The 24,615-nt window shown below is 38.7% G+C and overlaps 1 protein-coding gene across 5 annotated transcripts in view; it reads right to left on the bottom strand.

Moving 5' to 3' along the window:
- Positions 1 to 24,615, bottom strand: part of SYK (spleen associated tyrosine kinase) — a 50,658-nt gene that overhangs the window by 9,637 nt on the left and 16,406 nt on the right. For 2 of the 5 annotated variants that reach the window (XM_062017729.1, XM_062017731.1), the window contains exons 2-8: positions 23,123 to 23,373; positions 21,566 to 22,026; positions 19,940 to 20,100; positions 10,615 to 10,753; positions 9,366 to 9,447; positions 8,509 to 8,558; positions 4,749 to 4,817 (exon numbers count right to left, since the gene is read on the bottom strand). In XM_062017729.1, coding sequence (XP_061873713.1) covers positions 4,749 to 4,817; positions 8,509 to 8,558; positions 9,366 to 9,447; positions 10,615 to 10,753; positions 19,940 to 20,100; positions 21,566 to 21,979 — 915 coding nt within the window. In that variant the 5' untranslated portion in view covers positions 21,980 to 22,026; positions 23,123 to 23,373. The remainder of the gene's footprint in view (positions 1 to 4,748; positions 4,818 to 8,508; positions 8,559 to 9,365; positions 9,448 to 10,614; positions 10,754 to 19,939; positions 20,101 to 21,565; positions 22,027 to 23,122; positions 23,374 to 24,615) is intronic. The other 3 variants (XM_062017733.1, XM_062017734.1, XM_062017732.1) reach the window with 3 other exon arrangements.

Here is a 24,615-nt window from a genome sequence, read left to right as displayed (position 1 = left end):
AAACATCAGCATGAGTTTGCTGAGCCCAAACAGGAAACAAAGGTACACTGTACTTGCCAAACACTGGGTAGGGTTGTTTTGCAAATATTTGAGTAAATAATTCTTCTTTTAAATAACTGAAGCTTTTAGTGGCATACATTCCCGCCTGAAACAGTTGCAGTTTTCATGTGAAGACAAAGTTTGGGAAATGTCCACGAGTGAACTATTGGGTGCAAAGTTCTACCTCTTGGAAACTGCATTACGTAGGCAAAATGCCTGACCTGGATGGTAGAGATCTTTAAATCACAATGAAGTGATCTGTCCAGATGGATGAAGTAGAAAAGGTTTCACTACATGGATTTTACACCAAACTCTGACCAGGAGGCCAAGACTTGGCAAGATTCTGGCCTATTGGCATGAGAATGGTGTGATGGTAAGGGCAATGCTTCTGACTTGAATTGCTCAGTTGTACACTTTGTCAGGTCTACAAGTCAAGAATAGTATTTCCAAGACCTGTATCACTCTACTTCACAATCTATTTCACATACAAACCATTCAGTAACGCCTCAAAAAAGCACCAAGACTGGAACTCAGTCTCCAACCTCTCATATGATGGCGAACACTTAAGACAGTCTTTTCCTACACTGTCATTAAGTATACGGATGTGCTTATGTTCAGTCAAAAATATTAATAATCTTTTGGAAAGCAAAACCAAATCAAATGGAATTACATTTACTGAGAACATAGTGATATCAATTTGAACATTTCAGTATACTGTATTACTTTGGAAAACATGTAGAGTATTACGACTAAGAAGTGATTATAGCTCCACTGGATAGCTTCCTGGATATATTCTTGCTTACTATGTTAACTGTACTTAAAAATTGATTCACTTAAAAATGGATGTACTTTTACATTCCAAAAGGTAGTTGGAATCAGTTAACTGAGTGGGTACAACATAATTTGGCTTGTTGCTAGACAGATAAAAGTATAAAGGAAGCAGGTGCAAACTGCCAGATTGTGTGGATTTTATGGAAGTCTCTGGTTAACAGGAAGTCTTGGCCAAGGAGTCCAAAAGTAGAGTAGGGGGAAAAAAAAAAGGATAAAAATATGGGGACTACCTACAAAAGGTATCAAGATACTTAGTCTTCAGTGTCAGAATGCTGGAAGGAAAGTTCTGAAATACTTAGGAACAATAGAATCATGATTCAGAAGACACATTTTGAGTACTTTACCCTTAAAATAATCTTTCTGATCAAAGTGCAAAGCTTTCATAAAATGACACAGAGAAGAGACTGCACCACTATGGGACTGATGAGCTTTTTGAAAGTTTTGATAGGACTATCAATCATTCTGACTTCCTGGTGGGGAGTACCTCAACTGTGCATCAGAAAGCGTGTGGGAATATTTGAACCCAAGCCTTGAAATGTCCCACAGCATACTCCTCACTTAAAACATTGAAATAATTTCCATAGTCACAATTAGGCAAAGTCATACCGGTGTAGCTGTAGCTCCAAGACAACCAAAGAAATACAGGACCTCTGATTTCTTTCTTTCCACAGCTGAGTGCTGGAGAGAGTTTGTGTAGTTGCTGTTATATAACAAGGAACAAATTCAGCCCACGGACAGGAGCAACTTAAGCTGATTTTCCTCATTTTCAGATGAGTAAAAGGGCTGTGCATCACTTCTCCTCATCATAACTCAAGCTGATGAGAATTGAGATATAAGCACTTCAGGAACGGCATTTGAAGAAGTGATGCTTTTTCAATGGGAGTATAACTCTGCAGGCTGAATCATACTGATGGAAATTACCAATTCCACTTTAACACCTTGTACAGGTCTGATAACTAAGTTTCACCTGATTGGTACTGAACAGCAGGTCAGAAACACTTAAGAAGTACTCATCCAGTACTGGAGAACCCCATACATTTTTAAAAACATGGAGGGCAGAAGGTCTCATGTGATAAGTATTAGTTGAGACTAGAGAGGTAATTAAATATCCCTGGTAGTTAAATATTCCCCATTGTTGGAGTTTTATTAAACAGCTTGACAATGGCTTTCTCATTAATATTTCTGGCTGAACTGCAATTTGATGTTTCCCAGGCACCTTTTCAGCTCACATTAGTAACTTGGGAATATTGTGCAGCACTCAGCAAACCTCAAACATTTTTCTTTACTTCTGCCAGTTACGTATTCATGGCACGTAGCACCCTGCATGCCTTTGAACTGGATTTTCGAGTAGAAAAATGGGGATTTTCCTCTTGAAGTCAAGCAAGGCTAACAAGAAATGGTGTAGGGGATATCACTACATGTATGATGGTCAGGAGAATAGAACAATAGAATTTCCTTTCTATTTAATTGTTTAAATCCAAATTCCTTTCTGCCCTATGCTTTAAAATCAGAAAATTTCATTTTGCAGATCTTTTCCTTACAAAGAGAGTTTTGTCTTAACACAACCAAGGTAGAGGGTAGGAAATTATTCTTTACATTCCTACAAAAGGCAGAGAATGAACAAAATGACCACAGATTTGCTTGCCCAGTAGAGAGGAATAAAAGAGTCTTCTAGAGGTACTTGTTAAAAATGGCACATACTCTGTGAAACCTTATGGTACATGCACATGCATACTATGGGACAAGCTGTCATTTTATGCTTTCATACTAGAAAACCATTGTGTTCCTGTCCTGTTTTTATACTAACAGGTTTGTTTGTTTTTCTTCCACTGGGGTTCAACTTTCATTGGTTTACTTCTAACGTAGTCATAGCTAAGTTAATCTAAATGTGTCAGTCTTCCCCATATGGGGACTGGCTACACTACTGTGGCACTTTTGGGGTAATACAGCCACAGTTACACTAAGAGAAAAGCAGGAGGCAGAGAGTTTTCATTGTCTCAAAGATACCTTTCCAGTGAAAAGAATACCACTTTCAATGCAGGGACAAGGCTTTAGTAGGATAACCCCTACCGATCTAGCTGATGCAATGAGAACACGACCCACTTATGCTTTGCTTTAACATATTGACAAAATGGCTCTAATTACTCTTTGGCCTGGTTACTAAAAAGTTACAGTCCTTACCATAAAAAAAGAATATACTTAGGAAAGAAATAGGTACAGCAAGTGCCATTTTTTTTCCCCGATTTATAATCCTGATATGCAAAAATCCAAATGTATATGTAGCACTACAAATTCGTCTTAGCTTGCTCAAGGCAAGTGGAATAGTCTCAATGAGCTTTGGCTAAGAATCCTAAGTGGCCACTAGGTGGCACGAGTTCACTTAAATTGTCGTTAAAATACTAATTTAACAGTGATCAAGACACGAAAAAGTGTTAAAGTTTTTGACGGAAGAGAAGTAACTGCCTAATTAATTAGATCTAAAGTAAATTCTGTAAGTTGGGGTTAACGGATGGTAAATCTTATAAATGTTCAGAGCAGGACTTTTGTTTAGAGTCTTAAACTGGGCAGTATGATGCAATGTATTCAGGGTTAATACATCCAAGTGGTGATCCAATTAGATTCCTGAAATTATTTTCTCAAATGATTAGTCTTTCTCTGCAGTCTCTACTCTCTGTCAGCTCTCCAGAAGTCAAGAAATAGTTATTTGACTGCAGAAAGCAGCCAAAGACAAGGTGAACAGCTAGCAAAGAAATTAGACATGTCTAGAAAATTCAGATCCCCAGACTCATTTTCCACACAAAACCAAAACACTTCTCTTGTCTAACGTGTGATAGTATGGCATTTTTTTCAGATGTCTTTAGAATGCATCCTGACACTATGTATTTCCATAAGATCGCAGTACATTAAAAAAAGAGATATGGGTCCTGAAAGAGTATACGGAAGCTGATGGCTATTGGTACTTCTGTATAAAAGTGAACTGAATTTCTAAAAACACAATACTCATTAGTTACCAGAGTTATCAAACACCGTATATGTCAAACAGTTTCTTTCACTGTGAACAGCAGCATGTTCTAGGGCTTTTTATGCCTGCTCATTTTTGTAGAAGAGCAACGGGAAATAAAAAAAACAAATTAAAAAAACAGAGAAGTTCATGGGTAGAATGGGGACACACATGTTATTCTCAGCATGCAAACAAAGCTCATAACTACATGCTTCACAACTGAATCAACTACTGTACAACACAATTTTCTGGCCATGCAGCAGCATTTTCATTAGTACAGGCACGGGTACCCCTCAGTTTCCTGACATGTTATCATCTTTCCCATTCTCCTTGGTCTTGTGACATCTTACACTTGCCCATATGTAATTAAAGTCAATGCATAACAAGATTTGTGCACACGTGCTCTGTAGGAAAGCATTTTGTGGTTATTATTAACAAATTGTTCCCTGAACGTGCTCAGTGACAGTGTGGTGTAAGCAAGCCAATCTTCTGATTAGGAATGATAGTTCAGAGTAGAAACGTCATTTTGGTCTGCTTACAAGTGACTGTTTTTTGAAAAACATCACTTATACTTTCTTTGCAGACATGTCGAGAACTGCACTAATAATTTGGGATGTGGGAAATCACTTGAAAATCGTCCTTAAATTTTTCAAACATCTTTAAAATAATTGCTTTAGTTATAAAATCAAGGTTATAATTATGCTGATAATTAGGAAAGAAGGAGAAAGTTTACAAAATCTTCACAATCTGATTGTTAGTAGCTGAAACACACATTTAGTTACAGCAAGCCAAAGGGGAGCAGAAAAAAAAGAGTGAAATTAGTCAAATGTAAGTCCTTTTAACTCAGTCAAAAGCCTGGGAAGACTACACGAGGCACCTTTTTGCTGCCAGCCTTTGGAAAGGTGTACGATTTGAGTCTTGAGATAATTCCACCTCCTGCCCAACTCTAGAAACCACAACGTCAAAGAGGAACAGTAAATGTGTCAGGAACATAGCTAAAGGCATTTTACAAAACAGACATAGTATATAAGAACAAACCACTCCCAATCTTTCTCTTGTGTTTGTTTGCCTGTAAGTACATATATGATGCATCAAATAAGTGTATTACGTGAAATCCTCATACTGAATTTTCTTTCAACTGTATTACTCTCAAACCATCTTGAATCTGCAGATATATCTTAAGGCAGTTTTAAAAGGCAAGCACATTGCCTCTTCCCTGGATCTTTAACAAAGCATGTTTTTCATACCTGTTAACTGAATTTAAGGCACTTGTCCCAAAATATCAGTTGATAACTTTAGTGTCTTGAAGCATGCCTTATGTATCAAGCAAGATTTGAAGCTCACTTTAGTCTTACAAAAAACAATGTTGTTATTGAGGCAAAAAGCAAACAAACCAATAGTAATTCCAAGCAAAAATGAACAGGCTTTAGATTTTACATGCACTTATGTTCTGTATAGAGAGATTTTGAAAAGAAATGCAGATATGTTTTACAATTATACATTAATTTAATCACATGTGACTACTTAACACTTCTAGGAGGCACCGAGGGATCATATCTACCTAATCCAAACTGCGATGCAGTACTTAACTGAAAAAGCATTTTGTGTGACACTGAGGCTGAAGCAATAAACTGTACCACATTCTCAGCCAGTTTGAACAGCCTTTGAACTGACTTACAGTTAGATATTCTGAACTTTTAAAAAATTCACTTGTAGTTTCCACCCGCCCCCCCCACCCCCATCCCTCCAAAAATATAGCTTTTCTAATGGACTGGTAATTTTCCCAGCTTTCTCTTAAAAAAAGGTTTGATTTAACATAAAAAGGTATCTTTTGTTTCAAAACAGCAAGGACAGCCATGCAATTCCTCTTCCTGCTGGAAAATACTGAGGGTTTTTTTTATGCTTGATAGTCTTCATAACTGTGATACCTAAAAGTCCAGTTGCTGCATATTGGAAAAGCTTACTGAATCTGTTGTTTTCCTTTACATCACACAATTCTGTTTCCATATCAGGAAGAAACTTGAATGTTTTCTTAGCTATAGTTTAGCAACAGATAAATTCCCTAAGAGGTTAAGTGCTTTTAGAGTGTGGTGAGCATGGTTCCTCATACTTTTCTGACTAGACTAGCTCCCATCACTTGATCAAGCAGCCACCTGTACTGCCTTGATGGTAACACTGCTTAACTCAAAGGTTTGTATTAGGCATACAAATGGATTCTTGATCAGGGACAGCAACAGTACTAGTCTAAAGTTACACCTAAACCTTATGAATCCAGCCTATCATTACTGTCTGATAAACTGTAGCTAAACAAATAACAACTCTGAAAAAACTTAACTGGAGAATTTGGGAAGCGACCAGAAGTCAAGAACTGATTTTAGGCTCACATCAAAAGCTCCTCTGCAGGTTTAATTACAAATTGGGATGATAGGCAGAGAGAAAAAAAATAACTTAGAAAGTCAAAGAGGATCAAAATCAACTAAAAACCTATTTGTGGAACCCACGCTGAAGAGTAAGAGAAATTCATCCATGTGCTGTGAGAAGAAGTAGTAAGGCTCCCCACTGAATGGAGAAATTATCTCCAATACAGATGTTCAACAGGAAGCCCTTCCTTCTGTAGAGGAAGCATGTTAATAGTATTAAGGAGGAGATGTACAGAGTACAAAAAAGCAGACAGAAACAGTAACATTTTGTTACTCTGTTAGTGGGGCGTTAGCAAATACTACAGAAAAGTCTTCCCTGATGCTATAAATTGTACTCCAAGCCCTTGAACACCCAGAAGTTTGCAGGTAAATTAGTTGTAACGGTCTGCCTTGCATATCATCCAGCATGCTTTCCTACAGTAGTTACACATTCTCTTAGCTTCATAGCAACTTCAGATTTGGGCACGCTCTCCATTAAGGCTTTGGAATCTCACTAGTGTATTTCAGGTATTAATACATGTAAAAACAAACAATAAAAAATATCCAAAATTAGTCTGGGTAGGAACATCAACATTAGATTGTTCCTCAGAACAGACCACTGTGGTCCTTCAGCTATTAATAACATTCTGTCACTCTAATGAATCTTAAATTTAACTACCACTGATCAATGCTGAAAGCATTAATGGATGCATGTAAAACATGCAAGCGAACAGGAAGATTTAAATCACCTACTTGCTAGAAAAGTACATGTTCAAGAGTAGAATTAACCTCACCTAACTATGGCTACCTGAAGGCGAGACATATAGTCTTGACTAATTACCTAGGTCCCTTGTGAATGGACAGAGGTAAACAGTGGTGAAAGTCATTCTGCCACTTTTGGGACGAAGTGGTATTTGGACAGGTATGTGTGTCTGGGTTCAAAATTTCTCTAAAGTGAGCCTCTATGATTTTCTGAACAACTGGCTCTTCATTTGCATTCATTAGTGTTAGGCAAGATTAATCTTGCTCTGTTAGTATGATTGAGAGTTTCCTCTGCAAAGCATTACAAACATGGAGCAGTATTACTGCAATGCACTGATGAAAACAGAAGTCTGGCCCATTTACTTTCATTGCACAGTCCTAAACATCAGGCAGCTTAGATACATGTTTGTTTGGTTACTACTTCTTTGCTAAGTTAAATACCTAAACTAAGACTTCTTGAATTTACTTTCATTTACATTTGAACTGTAAAATTTTCTATGGATAACCTAAATTACCATTCCCACACTGAACATGCTTGCTCCATCACTATAACTTTACGTATACTGGATGATATATATGTGGTCTTGTGTGCTTAAGCTTCACATCTGTCTTTGTAAATGGCACAGACCCAAACCTCAGAGCAACACTTTTTTTTTTAAGAATGGCATTGATTTTGGTTGCATAATTTCCAATGATTTAAAAGGGCACCCGATATTCACAAAGTGGTGATATGATAGTGGTTGGTCACAGACTCACAAGGACTCAACAGTACTGAAACAAATATAACTGTTTATCTGGACAAATTGGTTTTTTTCTATAATATGTGACTGCATCAAGATAATGTCCCAGACAATTAGGTTCTCCAGGGAGTGGTGAAACAAGAAAATTAAAGTCCTTATTTCAGATGAGATCAACTATTGCTGAATAAGATGGTGTTATGTATCACACCTCAGTTGGCTCCTCTAATCAATGGACTCTAAGAACTTAGGCAACTGCAATCACAGATAGGCTTGCTCACTCTTCACATCTGGTGAAAGAACTTCCCTTAATTTCACTGCACAAGGAGTCAAATACTTTTGCAAAGTCTGACATGAAGTGCACATTTCAAATATGACAATAAATCAAACCTCTATTTGTGCATCAGTCAGTAGATTCTCAAAATGAACAATGTAAACAAAGCAGTATCTCTCCTCCTAGTGTTGATAGTCACTCTAAAACATGACTATTAATGAGGCATTTTGCATGTGAAAAAGACTGATTTTTGGATGCATTATATGTATAAAACAAGTTAATTAAATTAAATGACAAACAGCTCACATAAAACATTGACGAATAATAATGCTAGTATTATAAGATTCTTCTATTCAACTTACTGCTTATATCCTGTTTATATCCAAGCATCAGGATTTCTAGAGCAGTATGTGACTGCAAGCCTCCTCAAATGAATGCTACTGCTATATCACCACCTAGTCTTACCTTAGAAAGGGTTCCAGGAAGAGAAGGCCGACTGTTAAAAACAATATTATCTGTAAAACAGTCAAATGTAAAGGATGCTGATGAGAAATGGATGCAAGATGAGAAATGAACTGTAAGAACACAAAACTTCACATAGAAAACTAACTTTCAAGTTTTTACATCACATTACAGTGCTTCTCCTGCTCTGTTGTCTTCTCTTTTGTTTCCAATGTGCAGCAGATTCCTGTACTTGCTGCCAGAGGCAAAAGTATGTGCGCTGCCTAAATGATTCAAAAGAATGGAAAAAAAATGGGCAGATCCTCTCACCATGGCACTGGTATCCTGTCAGAGTGACAGAGGGCAGCCTTTTAGAGGGAGCACTATTTCTAGAATAGCTTAAGTTAGACAACAGATGAGGCAGAAGCACTTTTTTTTTTTTTTTCTTTAACTCTGGCAGCCAAGGCAAGGTGTTGATGGTATTTAACATGACAATAAAGAAGAAACTGGCCAAAGAGCATACTGGACCTCAGCACACTCCCCTCCTCCCCTTCCCTCGAGGTGCCAAGGAATGACTCTTGGACCCCCATTTTCAGCATCAGGTGCAGCCACTCCATTTTTCTGTTCTTCTCTCCACAAGATGGGACATAATTCCTCATCTACCTGCAACTCAGCTGTTGAGAGTATCTCTCACTGCATCTGCCCTGCCTGCTGAAGTGCTGGCCTCTACGTGGGGTAAGGACTGTTAGAGGAGTGCTGGGATGACTACCTCGTTAGTGTGTGTAGGACAAGTAACACACACTATCACTTTGAGCAGAGGTTTAAGTATATATATAAGCACGGCTATTTATACAAGTAAATAATAATAGGAATTAACTCACCATTTTCTGAGCCCAGTTGTGGACAGGGAATGGTAAGAATCCTTAATAATCCATCTGGTTTGTATGAATAATGTTCAACTAACTACCAGAACAAGAGTTGGGTGGGGGAATAAATGAGGAGGAGAGAAAAAGATATTAAAAGGTACAGGAGCTATAATAAAATTTATTGTCTCTTTAAAATAGTGTGCATATGTACAATAATTAGTATATACATCAGCAAATGAGCTGGACATACACCAGGTCTTTACCGCACATATTCTTAGCTTATCTTTAGTGTTGATGAATGTTTCTGAAGTAACTTTGTGGATTGATCTGGAACCTGACCCAGGCACTGGATTTCTAAGACAGCAATCCACACCTGGTACAAATTAGCTTTGTGACTTTGAGCAAATCGCTGTTTTCAAATCTCTGAGAAACTTTTTATTTTCTTTTCTTCAAGACAGGTATACTACTACAGTGCAGGAACTGTTCTAATAGGCAATGCTTCCTTTGGACCTCAAAGTTGCAATGAGACGTACAAAATTAATAAATGAATACTACCAATAGTTGTGGCCATTTGTGTTTCTCTATTGTCCTGCTTCTATTACTTTAGCCAAAAGGACATAAGAGATTTCTGCAGGGGTTTTAATTCCCTTAGCATTTTCAGTTTATGCAGTAATCTCTCTAGTGTTCAGTTTTATTATTGACTGTGCCATAGTCAACTATGCATTCCTTAATTGGTTAATCTTTACCATGATTCAGACATATTTTCATGGTAACCCTCAGGAAACTATGCTTTGTCAGCCTTGAAGGCAGAGAATTCCAATGCTAAAGGATGCAGCATGTATACAGCATCTTAAATCACCTCCCTTTGTGCTTCCTAGAATTCTGCTTATTGCTGTCATAAAGGACATAAGCAAAAAACTACACCTTCCAGAGCTGTTGCTCAATACAGCCACCTGAAAATGCAGTTGTCCATTCTAGAGAACATTCAGCTAGTTGCATCATAATTACAGCAATTTTTAACTTGGCCAAGGTACAGCATCACATTTTTAAATGTTTAAACTCTCTACACCACCAGTTTTCTATATTAGCATGTATTTTCTTCATATATAGAAACCACATAAAGTTGGATGCACATGGCAAATATCCTGCCAAAACACGTTGGTTTTTAGCTCAAGACTGTTGTCGTACAGCAAAGCAAAACAAGCTGACTTTAGATATATGGCAACATGATGACAGATATCCAAGTGACTCAAATTTAACTGACCTGCCAGAGGGTGTCAAATCTTTTCCCATCCGGTATTGAGAGCTTTCCTGTCTTATCTCTGTCAATACGGTAATGTAGTACTTTCCCATCATTCAGTAGACACAGGGCATAAGAACCATTGCTGTCCCTTTCTCGGATACTGTAGGAAGAAAAGTGACTTTCAAGGTTATGCTTTACTAGGAATGAGCATCTGCGTTGAAATGAATTTTTTAAATCACCATTTCCTTTAAGCTTTTGAATTAAACACAATATAATATCAGCACTGCCACTTCTAAATACATTTTGTAAAGCCTTTCATTTATTTCTAAGTTTCATTTGTTTTCAGATAGATAAAATTTCTCCTTTTTTCCCACCCCCCTCAAAAGGCAACAGACAATTACAAAAATCCACAATTTGGAGCTCCTTGCTAGGCAGCTATTGAACACTGTGCAGTGCACACAGTGCTCTCCGAGCAAGGAAGCATTTGAAAGCTTATGCAGTACAGTTGAACAAAGCTCATGGAAGTATGAGGCCAGGATTCACCATATACAAGCAGCTACACTTCAGTTTCCTTTACAGCTCACATAAGATTAAAAACAACAGATAAATACCTTCATTAAAGCAAAATTTCTCTCTTACATCTTCTACTTGGAAATAAAGAGTTGATAGTAACAGCAGAAGATAAAAAAATAAAATAATGTGAAACACAAATGAAGGGAAAATCTTTACGCACTTAAATAGCTTGCTTCTTGTCTGAGAATTTAAAATAAATCATACATTTCTGTAATCATTAGTTCTTACAATTTCTACAAAGACAATAATGCTTCCTTACAGATTTCATACGAAATTTACATGTAATTTCAAATGGTAATGAGGTATATATTTGGTCTGAACTTAAGCTGAGAGAGATTATGACATGTAATATAAAAATATTGTCTAAAATTCCTAGGTATACAGGACAATCTCCTTCGATCTGCAAGCAACATCTGCTATGCCTGTAAAGTCTTACTGAGTTGTTTTAGATGTATTCAAGGCTAGCTCACACTGAGACCAGCATCACCTGGTGACTGGACACAGTAGACAGGAATTTGCTACTAGTTCCCTCACAGTTGCCACAGCACTTCTGAGTTTATAAAGTACGTTTTTTCCTTTTCAAACTGACTGTGTTCACTTGCTGTTGACACTGAGACAGTAACAGATCTAGATTCAAATTTTCTGGAGCAATGTATTTTCCTGCTGAAAAATCCATGTTGAGCAACATTGAAACACTTCTTGTTGTGGAGTGCACAGTAATATACCCACTCTGTTTTCAATTTGCAAAAGTCTTAAAAAAGAAACATAGAAAGACATGCCCACTGAGCTGTTGGGAAGCTTCACTGGTGCAACTCTTAGTACTTGCTGTCACATCTCAGAAGACTGCAGAGGTAAGCATTAAATTCTGCTTCTCAACTGACTCACTCACAGATGAACTAAAGCTGTGTTTTGTCTAAACTACTTATGCATCTGTTTTTTCAAGCAGAGTGATTGCTGTTGCCTAAGACATGAACAAGACACTGGCTAAAGGAAAAGGGAAGTATGGTCTTTTTTATTTTTTTTTTCTTCTGAAACCAAAGCAACTTGCCCAGTATCTTTAAAGCAATGTGAAGCACTGTGGTTTTTCATAACATGCAGGTATTTTCTCAGCACATCGATTTCCTGTGCTGACTGACCACTGGAGAGCAACAGGTTTTGCTAAAATGAAAAATGACTTTTACTTCACCTTCCTCTGATTTGCTCTTAGCTGATACGTATTGGAAAATATTTTCAGAATAGAAGGAATTGTTTCTAAAACACAAATGAATGGCACTTCCTTGCATTCAGACTTTTGCTCAGAGTACCTCACGAGTAAGATTACAACCATGCAGTGAATTATTTCTCAGTAATAAATGTCTTCCATGATTCACATCAGGAAATGTGGCTCCAATACAATTAGGTCTACTGAAACTGATTGTCATTTGCAAGAGCTGTTACTATCACAAGCCTTTCTTGAGAGCACAGGCATCAATGGGAGAAGACAGTCACGATTTTTAAGGATCAAAGCCCACATCCAAATATTTCTATCAGTACCCAGTGCAGGATTGTAGTGATTTTGCCTGGGACAGGTTTTGGCAGCGGGGGGTGGGGGGTTGAGGAAGCTACAGGGGTGGCTTATTTAAACAAACTGCTGCCAGAAGGTTCCCCTGTAGCTGATATGTCTAATGCTAGTAAATTCTAAGATGAACCCCGCACTTGACCCAGGCCTGGCCAATTAGTGACTGAGGTAACATCTCTGTGCATAATGTATTTGAGAAGGGGAAGAAGTTGCTGGCCCTGCAGCAGCAACAGGGAATGAGAATGTGAAAACATCTCTTCAGACAATAAGATCAGTGGAGAAGGAGGGGGAGGAGGGTGCTTAGGCCCTGAAAATAAGATCAGTGGAGAAGGAGGGGGAGGAGGGTGCTTAGGCCCTGAAAGAAAGACTCCTCTGTGACCTGTGGTGAGGACCATGGTGAGGCAGCTGTGCCCCTGCAGTACATGAAGGCCACTGGGGAGCAGAGACCCACTTGCAGCCCATGGAGGACTCCACGTCAGAGCAGGTGGATGCCTGAAGGAGGCTGTGACTCTGTGGGAAGTCTGTGTTGGAGCAAGTTCCTGGCAGGACTTGGGAGCCCGTGGGGAGAGAGAAGCCCATGCCAGAGCAGGTTTGCTGTCAGGACTTGTGATCCTGTGAGAGATTCAGGCTGGAGCAGTCAGTATCTGAAGGACTGTTCTCCCATTGGATGACCCACACTGCGGCAGGGTGTGAGGAGTTGCCCTCATGGGAAGGACTCATGCTGGAAGAGTTCGTGAGAGACTGTCTCCCATGGGAGGGACCCCACAGTGTAGCAGTGGGAAGTGTGAGGAGGCCTTCCCCTGAGAAGCAGCAGCAGTCCATCTGTAATGAACTGACTGTAACACCCATCCCCTGCACCACTGGAGAGGAAGGAAGGAGAGTCCTGGGAAGAAGGAGGGGTGGGTGGAGGTGTTTTAAGATTTGATTTTATTTCTCATTCTCTGTTTTGTTTTAGTTGTTCATTCATAAATCAAATCCTTTCTCCCCAAGTTGAGTCTATTTTGTCTGTGACAGTAACTGCTGAGTGATCTCTCTGTCCTTATCTTGACCCGCCAACCTCTCATTACATTTCTCTCTCCCCTGTCCAGTTTAGAAGGGGGGAGTAATAGAATGACTTGGTGGGCCATCGGGCACCCAGCCAGGGCTAAACCAAGGCTTTATGCAGAGTTCAGTTTTGTTAGGTTGTGGTTGTACTTCTGGGCTCTTCCTCCCCTTAACCCAACAGCTATGGAACTGTAAAGACATCTGTGGTTCCGAGTCACGGCAAGATCTGTCAGGCAGCTCTGCTATTGCACATGAAAAAAACCTGTGTCCAGAGGGAACCTCATTCTCTTGGCGTTATGGTTCAGGTGTTTTTCTAAACTGTAGCCAGTCAATTCCAGCACAGATACGACTCACGGTTATCGCAGCAGACTTGGGAGTCTTTCTTCATATATGGAACTTTTTTAAATTACACACAGTATTTACTGTTTTTCAATACAAATGGATAATAATAATAAAAAACCCCTTCATTTTAAAAAGCCTCTTTTTTGTTGTTTTTAAGAAGGATTTTGTCAAGGAAAGAACTACAATGGGACCCAATATATAATCTCCTGATAAGGCTGTTGTGGTATTTTGCATATTGACCACACACCTTTGGGAGACTGACTGCCTAACTGTAGTCTATTTTACTGGTATTTCTCTGCAAGCAAAATACATTATGCTCCACCAAAACCCTGACAAATAGATATGCTGTATAACTGCATCTGCAACAGGGTTTATTCTTAGTTATAGCTATCTCAGTCAGGGATCGCATCTTTTCTTCACACCTCTGATCCACTCTGCTGCTGAAACACACAATATAGAACTCGCCTTGAGTAGCCTGCTGCAGTGATCTCTAAGTGGCTTCTAACTATGTACCTAATTGAAGCTCAGTAAACGTCTTTCCCAAATTGCTGTGGGCATCATCCAGGCTGCTGTGGAGGGGAATCCAGCACCCCTAGAAACATGGTTCACTGTCTACATTTTATCATTCATCTTGGACAATGTTTATGGTCATCTATGCCTAGCAACTGCTTGGCACTTTGAGGAGGAACTGCATCATTAATTAATATGCCTGCATTAAGGTCATCATCTTTCTCATCATCTCTGAGGTGAACAATGTCCAGTTCTATTTATGATTACAAACATAATACAGATAGATTTACTTAAAGAATACACTCCAAGGTCAGATAAACAGCTTAGTTCAGTGTGTACCTACAGGAAGACAGTAAGATTACTGTAAATATAAGTTGCTATATGAAAACACAAATTTTTGGTCAAACAAAAAAGACATGAAAACCGTTATAAACAACAGCCCTCCAAAATTTGTTCTGAAACAGTCTTCCTAGTGTTAACTATTGTGACATAGAAGAGAGAGCTCAGTCTCTAGATGTCATGAGATGCCATGATGAGCAGTGCTACTAGTCATTCTCATAGTCTAAACTAGTTTTGTCCCCTGTAGTATATTTTATTGAATACTGAAGATATTCTTATGATACTAACATGATTTTTACTTTCCTTTTACACAGTTGTTCACACATTATGTGAACTATATATGGCTATGAACCCATATAAAAGGTTTCTAAAGACTAACCTGCTATTTATGCAATTCACAACTTCCTTAAGGTCAATTTTTTACATTTAACAGTATTTCTGAACAGTGTTTATCTCCCTTCTGCTTCAGACATTCTTGTTCTTAACACATACACAAGATCACATGTTCATGTAACTGAAGTGTTGACTACTGATAACAAACCAAGATGTACCAAGAGTTACCACACACTTAGCAGACTTGTTTCCTATGTGAAACTGCACAGAAAACTATCATGGCTTACACTGCTGCTCTGTCACTGTTAGTAAATCTTTAATTTATTCTTAAGCTGATCTACACGTGCATGTGCTCACATTTAACAACATTATCAACAATGTAATTATGTATTATTAATACAGTAATCACTGAAATATTAATATCAGTATTGACGATATTGATAGTATTATCTATGATCATCTATAAAATATTGATCATTGTATTCTACAGTTATGTCCCCTATTAGGCAAAGTCCAAAGAAAACCAGAAGTCTAGTGAGAACTAGCGTCCTAAACTGAATGTGAAGTAACGTAAATGAAGATTACAAAGGTTTAAGGCTTTAATGAAGTTCTCTATCTTCAGTTGCTTTTCAGGTAATTTTGCAGATACCCATTTTTGTTCTATTCCACTGCTATAGTATTTTTTCCAAATTTTGTGCAATTTTTCAGGAGTGTCCTTACCAGAAGAGATGGCACTGCTTCCTATTTTACATCATTTCATGACATTGTTTCTGCATTTGTCTTTGAAAACAAACTATATAGCATCCACATGTATATTTCAGTGGCTTCTCAGTCATAATAAAAACTTTAAAAAGACCTTAAAAAATTCCCTAGTAAATGCCCACAGCTAGCTCAGAACTTTTCCACCAGCTTGAGTGAGTTGCAATGTTAGATTTATGATGCTCTTTGTGATATTCTGAACTTCAACCAGGAAGCTTTTCAACAATTTACCTATTTACTATGTATGCAAAATTCTAGATTGGATAATTTTGCACTGCTGCAAAGAAGAGCTAAAGAAATCCAGGTGTTAGATGTGTTCTCTCAGAGACGGCTGTACTGGATTTTGTTTCAAGGTAGGCAAGTCCAGCAGCAGATTCCTGGTGTAATGACCTTTTAGATATCCTTGTAAAAGAACACACAGAAATATTCTAGCCTCTCAAAATTTACTCTTTTTTCCCCATAAGAAGCAAGATGACCAGCACCTGCTTGTCGACTTGCTGAATATCCTCAGAATACCTCATCTCAATGAAAAACTAGCTTCTGTGTTCTCAGATTCTGCTTCCTACCTCAACACCCAAACTTTTCTTTGACACTGAATGTTCTAAGTTTTACCTTTCGTCAGCTACCAGGCTTGAGTGTCTTGACAAATGTGAGAAAAACAGTCCCTAAGCAGCTGCATTCACGAGCAAAAATTCACAGTTTTCAGTCCATAGATGTATGGAAGATTCTGACATGTGCTGCCGTTGGGTAAGGAAAAGGAATGTGATGTCCATACCTGAAATGTAAAACGATGCACCTCTCCAGCACTCAGCAGTTTTGCTGCTACTGTTTCGGTTAGCTAATGAGTTGTTTATTTCTCAACACCTACTGAGCAAGCCCATGTTAGGCAAAGCACTACACAAAACAGAAAATCTCTCTGAATTAGAGAGCTCTATTGTTATTTGCTATGACCCTCTAAGTCTGAAAGCTAAAAAAGCTCTGCAAGGAAAAGAAAAATCTATTTCTGATACAAATTAACAATTGTTCGTACTATTTAACCTCCAGTGGCACTTCTTATGGTTTAAACAGAGCCATTAAAGTTAGTATTTTCGTCTCAATGAGTTTATCTACCTGACATGAAAGCAGCTGGCCAAGTTTCTGCAAAACTAGGTAAGATACACACCCTCTGACATAACCAGTCCCACAAGAGGTCTGATGCTCTCTCCACAGCTCATCAAGCATGTCACTGCACACAGCACTAGAAATGCCTCCTAGGCCATCTCTAGGGGAACCAGGAAAATGCTGGGTAAGTATTCCTATTTAAACCTGCAGGAATGCTTATAGAAGATTAAAAAGAGAACAAGTCTATAACAGAGGCTGAAAATGTCAGGTCTGCTACAAATTACACTCCCTCACTGTTGTTAAGAAATGTTAGCTAAGGAATCAGTTTCTTTGAAGAAAAACTAGCTTCCTTTTTTTCCTCAAAGAGAAGAATTTTACCACACAGAAACCAATGTGTGTAAGAGGTAAACCAAGAAAGTACCACGCTTTAACACATAACCAACATCACATCTCAGTTGATGTAACACTGATTTTGTAAGATTTTAGTAGAAAAAGTGATAATTTTTTAAAGAAAAACTACGTCAGCAGCAGGGTTGCTGCTTTGTTTCAAATTGCACAGCCATCTGTTCCTACGTCTAAAAAGTAGGAAAATAAACAAGGAATGTCACAGGGAGAGGTGGTATGGTAATGGTGGTATGGTAAACAATGACTATCTTAATCAGAAAACTTCTCTTGTCCTATAGGAAGAACATAGAGAAAAGACAGATCTGTGATAAGGAGAATCTTTGGCACCACAAACTTCTGTAATTTTTTTTTTTTACAAATGTAATAAAATTTGTAATAAACGTATAACAGGTTTTTTTTTGTTACAAAATAAATGAGCCTCTAGATGTGATCGCAAGTCAAGAGGCTTAAAATGTGAAGACACATAGCAACTTGGATGAAACTGACCGTGAAACAGAAAAAAAGTCAAGGACTGAGGCAATGAAAGAGATTTCAAGAAATGAGATGTCAGTATATTCAAAGTGTTTGTAGGTACAACTTGATAGGAATTAACTCTGGTGGAAATAAATGTTCAGAGGAACTGACAATTCTTGACAATGAAGACCAAAACAGGTAAATATATAAAGGCTGCATCCACATAAGCAACTAGTGTTGCACAATTACTGCAAATTATTAAGAGCTGGTACTGAAGCAGCATATCCATCCTGCATTCATTCCTAAGGTTTTATTTTTAAACTGTCTTTAAAAAAAGACATTTGAATGCTGAAGGAGACTACGTAGGTAGGCAATGACATTTCTCTCAGGCATTACATAGCTCTAAGTAATCCTTTCTTGACCATGATCCTTAAGCTTCATTTTCTATCATTATATAAATCCATTTGGGCAGATGAAAACTGGCTCAGTGAAAATATTGGTGTTTTTTACTCAAATTAGGATTTTCCAAAAGAAAATCTTTTTTTGTTAGATAATTTTTACTGGCTCTAATCCACATGAGATGATGGCTGTTAGTCAGTATCCTACATGCCACATATGCACTCAGCAAACAAAACGAGGTTGAGTAAATGCAGGAAATGGTGCTACCAAGGTACCAGGCAATTCCTTCTGCTGCTTAACTGCAAAACACAGTACCACCATTGCCCTGGGGAAAACTGTTAATGGTGGATCACAGCATTTGTTACCACAGGCAGTTTCTTTGAATTTTTACTGCTTTGGCAAGTCAGTGTATGGGTGCAGGTGGCCAAGCTCTGATGGTAGGACTGTGGGGACTCTGTGGAGGTCATAGCCTGCCTTCGGCCAGTCATGACTGATCCAGCTGGCCCCAATGGACACTCCTGCACCTCACTCACAGTTGTGGTCCCTCTGCCTCCACACAAACATTGTTATGAAAGGGTAGAAAAGTGCTTGGCAGATGAGAAAAACTAAAGGCAGGTGTGCAAAGACCAAGGGCAGAGGATGAGTTGTGGAGGAGGAGGTGCCTAAGTCACTGGGGACATATCCCCTGCAGCCCGTGGGAGATGCCATGGTGCAGGAAGTGCCTACATCACAGCCATCCAGGCAGGTGGGTATTTCCTGAAGGATATTTCCGTGGGGAGGCTACATCACAGCAGGGAATGGTGTGAGGGGAAAGAAGTGACACAGAGAAGCTGTTATGGACTTACTGCAGCCCTCATCCTCACCTATCCTATGCTACGCTGTGTGGTGGGGAGAGGAGTTAGGTGTGAAGGAGTGAAGTCCAGTGTGTAAAAACCAGGGGTGTGGGTGTGTGAGAGGAAGGCAGGTTTTTATTTTTTACTCTTCATTTCTTCCTGTCCAATTCAATTTTAATGGACAAAAAGTTAAATTATGTTTCTCCAAGTGGAATCTTGTTTTGCCTGTGAGAGTTAGTGATACATAATGTCCTACCTTCATCTCAACCCACCAGCATTTCCATCCTGTTTGCTCCCTCATTCTGTTGAGGAGGGGCAGTATGAGAGTGCTTTGGTGAGCCAAGGCTAACCTACCACCGTCACTTAGTACTGCTTATCAGTTATAAAACAAAGTTAAATTAATTTTTCTTGGTACTGAGTTTCTCTGATGCTCCTCTTACAGTAAAATCTAGTATTTGATTCAAAAACCAATGACCTATGCTTTTGCTATAGTTTCTCAACTTTACTTAAGTGCAAATCTAATCTTGCAGACACTTGCATCGTGCAGGAATAATTATGTCATGTATGTCACGCTGGACTGGGCTCTCTCACTGTGAATGAGCCACATTTTAGGGCATACTCTCATTTGAGATTCATTCAAGAGAGCTATGTACTAACACTTGTGGCAAACAACAATAGCTCTGGAAAAAGCACTCACAGAAATTTTCCATTGCTTCTTGATCCAAGAAGGATACGGTGTTCTGACTCTTCCCGAGAGATCCTCCCATGGAACCACGGCATCTTCTCATGGGCTGTAGTAGCAATCAACTTCTCCAGCTGAGGTTTTTGACTAATGATAGCTTGTTCCAGAGCATGCCCCTAGAGAGTGGTAAAAACACAACAGGCCAGTCAAATAGCCTTCTGCAACCAAAACAGGACAGGTAGACTCTCAGTATTAGATTGCCTTTGGGACATCCAGAATCTGCAGTATTTACCCTATGTAAAGAAAAGATCTGGTTGCTATAAAGATACTAAAACAGAAACTAACATATGGTGATGTAAACATCACAAAGCTGAAACTCTTCCTTTACCTCTGGAAAACAGAAGGAAAAATAACCAGTAAATGAAGCCTGTGATATATCAGTATTTCAACTGAAAGCTATGTCATATTTTGTACTAATAGGACATAGCTAAATATACTTTGTGTCACTCTGAGATTTCATACCCTCTCTCTATATTACATTATCTCATTGCAGTTTTTTGAAATAAACTGAACAAGCTTTGTGTTCTTGCAGTATTTCTGTGTAGAAGACATAAATGCAGATTTCCCAAAAGCAGGCAGGACAGTCACAATTTTAGAGTGAACTATGTCAATATTTTAGGTATAAAGCAGACACCTGTAAACCCATTAACAACCTACTACTTCTAAATTTGGCCCAGAGTCTGAGGGCAAAATCCCCTATTTTCATCAGTTTTCAACTTGAGTTCATCAGTTTCCTACTAGATTGGGCTCAGACTGATCAGAAAAAAACCTGGAAGCCTCAGCACTTGTAAATGTAGTAAAAGCTTCATTTTTTTACAGTTTTGGTATTGCTACACATATTTTACAGAGTAGAACACATAGGGCTACTTGCTAGTACCAAAAGAGAAAAAAACTACCAGTGTCACTCCATGAGTTCATAATGGTAACTCACAGCATCCCAAGCTGAAATTACATTTCTGCTGCTGCCTTCTATACTTGTTTTTCCATGTTAAGACTGGCTTCTTCAGAGTCATTCTGAGGAAAAAATACAGTCTGTCTTCCTCAGTGTGGAACATTCCTCCTTGATACATGCAGCACCAAAGCCATATAGACAATGCTCTGCAGTTAGGAAACCAAATTCTGGACATAATTTATATAAGCGTTACAGAAACAAGGCTAGCTAAGAGAGGAGGATGAAACAAGTCACCACATCACCATGCCTGCCTGCACATCAGTTCATAACAATTCAGAATCAAAATCAAGCAAACAAATCATTTCTGTATCTTGTTCATGACATCTATTAATTTTTGGTGTTAGGGAAATCTGATGACACAGGTTTGTGCCATGGTCAGTAAGGCTATGCTATCCTATGACATCACAAAAATCCTAAGTTTTATAAAATTTCAGGAAAACTACATTTATGGCCAAGTTAGTGGGTGTCTTGGGTGGCGAAAAACCTCCCCACTGTCCAAAACTCAAAACAACTATGATTCCACTATGAAAATATATTACATAGCAGCAGCAACAGCTGGAAACAAATGCTGCAATCTCTTTTTCTCATTACACAAAGACCACTTTCTGGCAAAATCTGTGTGAATCTACCTGCAAGTTCCAAGTTTGTTTGACATACTCTCTGATGAGATTCTCTTTTAAATCTTCGAATGGTCCTATTTTGGGTTCAACACCTGGTGGTCGGTTGAAAGGTTTTCTCAGTAGACTGATAAGGCCATCTGCTTCCTCTGAGTGATAGTTAATGAGTTCAGCAGGACTGGCGTGCGACTTGCCTCCTGCAATAGCATATGAGCCACTGAGCTCCCTCTCAATTGTATAATGATGGACCTTCCTGCCATGGGCCAAGGACAAGGCAAAGCCCCCCAGGTAATTCCGGCTTTGGCGGAGCAAGTACAGTCCATCACTCAGTCCTCCTTGTATCAGATACTCCTCGGCTTCTTCACGTGTAATGTTGCCGAAGAAGTATGGCAAATGGTTAGCAGGGTTTGCTGTGTTGGAAGCCATCTTTTTTTTTTGTTTGTTTTCCAAGTAGCAAACTTTGTATTCTATACCTGCAAAACAGAGACATGAGTATCAGTAGAAAAACAGAGGATACATTAGGAAGATGCAGTTCACATGCAGAATGTCAGCAACACATTTTTAAAAATATTTCAGAATGAAGATCATATGTCTGTTTTTATCTTGTCTTTCTAAATTGTGTTTCCCTGTTACAGAGTTTGCTATAACTGCACAAGTTTCCCTGAACTCTTTCTCCTTCTGCTCCTTTGCCTAGCCATACAGAGCTCCTGGTATTTTTGTTTGGCTGAATGCCTTTATCCTTTTGTGCTGGTCTTGAGGTGTTTCCAAATAGAAGCAAATAACTAGGTAAGAAAGGTTCAGTGAGAACAGTTTTTCATTCCAATTTTATGCCATTATGATTTTGCTTACAAGAGTAGCTTCTGCCAGCATGTGGACAGAGTATGGACAAAAGTCCTGTATTACAATAGTTAACATTCCTCTCCATACAGATTTATGCAATCAGTTTCTAATGGCAGAAAAAAAAAGTGATAGTGTCTTTTTGAACAGTTTTAATTTCAAAAAGCTTATATTAAAACAATATGAAGGCACACTACCAACCAAAGCACAGAAGAGAATCACGTTCAGCATCTCTGAAGAACAACAGTGAATATAGTAATTGGCTTCAATTCTTTCATTCCTAGCAATAAAAATAATCCCATATATATTTTATATAATCTCATATATATATATGAGATTGTATTATATTACTGTATTTTTTAAAATGCACAGAGACTTGATAGAATTCTAGCTACAGGAATACTGTTCATGTGTCCTGTGCTCCCTGAGTTATCACAATCTCCAACCTACACTGTCAGCAGAGAAACCTAATTTCATTAAACCCCATAGCAGATTTACACTGCCTGGATGATGAAGCATTGTGCTAGAATTCCTTTTGTCTCTTTCAAGTTATTGAAGTGGAATCATCATAACGCAAAAGCTGAATTTGGCTTGTTACTTTTATTAGTGACATCTAAATGCATTAATGTGCATTCCCTGCAGCATTTCTTCACTGTGAGGGTGACAGGGCACTGGAATGGGCTGTCCAGATGGGTTGTGGAGTCTCCTTCTCTGGAGACATTAAAAACCCACCTGGATGAGTTCCTATGTGGTCTGAACACAGTCCTGCTCTGACAGCGAGGTTGGACTAGATGATCTTTTGAGGTCCCTTCCAACTCTTAAGATTCTGTGATTATAAGTTTTTCATGTACTTTCTCTTCCAAATATGTCCCCAGTCCAATCACCGTTTAATCAGAACAGGACACAGAGAGTTACATCTACAATTTATGCGGCATAAGAAGGAAGAAACTTCATTCAGGAACAGTTCAACATCTTCTTTCAGTCTAGAAAGAAAAGAAAAATTCTACTAAGTATTATTGCCTGCACACCTGTAAAATGACTTCATTATTTAAAAAATTGCTTTCAGAGTACACATGAAATGCTGGACAAAACTAGTAGTTCATGCTTACATTTGCATTAATTATGTGTGTTCAATTAAACTTATCCTTCGGAATTACCTCACAACTCCCAAGAAGGGAGACACTAAAGCTGCAGAGATAGTGCAGCCCTTCAAAATGTGGTTTCCAACCAAGGGTTAATGCTGTAAGATCAAATACTAACCTACTAATGTATCTTTTGATTACTAATTGCAAAAGAAAGCTGTAACTGAAGAGACAGAAGAGAGACCTCAGTAAGTCACCACCAAACGTTGGTTCTGCATAAAATACTACACAAAACAACTATTCTGACTGCACCAGAGGAAGACAAAGATATCATTCCTTAATCAGAATTCAGTATCTCAGCAAAATAATGCAGGGCCAGAAGACTGTAATCAATAGTACAAGGCCCGCTTGGAGACCAGTTAACAGTGTTGTAATCCAGGGTATGTACTTGAGCCAATACTGTCCCAGACCTTCACTAAGGAGGTGGATAACGAAGAGAGTGCACGCTCAGTAAGCACACAGCCAATACAAAGTAAGGAAGAGCACTTGAAACATTGTAAGATTGTGATGCCATTCACAGGAAAGTCTGAAGTACGGAGATGAGAGGAACTGAATGAAATTCAATGTGGGAAAACCTCCTGTGGAACAGTCTTTCCCCTTTAGGGGTATCTGCCTCTCTAGGTGGGCAGCTGTGTGAATCTTTACTGTCCTCAACAGCAGAGGCATCTAGGACACACAGAACTCACTTGACAAATATTGATCCTAAGACTGCAGGAGGCTGCCATTGGCATATTGATAGGGAGCTTAGCCTGGACACAGACACATTGACTGCATGGATGGATGAATAATCCACACTGGCTCTTCACCAGCACTGAAGAGCTAATTTGGAGAAAGGACAAAATAATGTTATACAATTCTCATGCCAGGAGTGGTACTGCACTGCAGTGTGTGAATTTATTTTCATTGAAGTTCATTTTCTCCGTACCTTTAGTTTCAGACTTCAAAAAAAAGTTAGGACCTTCCTGTCTACAAAGGATAAAGAACTTTAAAATTAAACTGAACTACTCACCTCAAATACCGAAAGCAGAGGTGGTACATCTAGATATTCATTGAGATTTAAATATTGACCTTAAAATCTGACTA

This window comes from Colius striatus, chromosome Z (genome assembly GCF_028858725.1).
Source record: "Colius striatus isolate bColStr4 chromosome Z, bColStr4.1.hap1, whole genome shotgun sequence".
In the NCBI taxonomy this organism is placed as follows: Eukaryota; Metazoa; Chordata; class Aves; order Coliiformes; family Coliidae; genus Colius; species Colius striatus.
The sequence above is the reverse complement of the archived record's forward strand: the minus strand, read 5'-3'. Positions and strand labels throughout refer to the sequence as shown.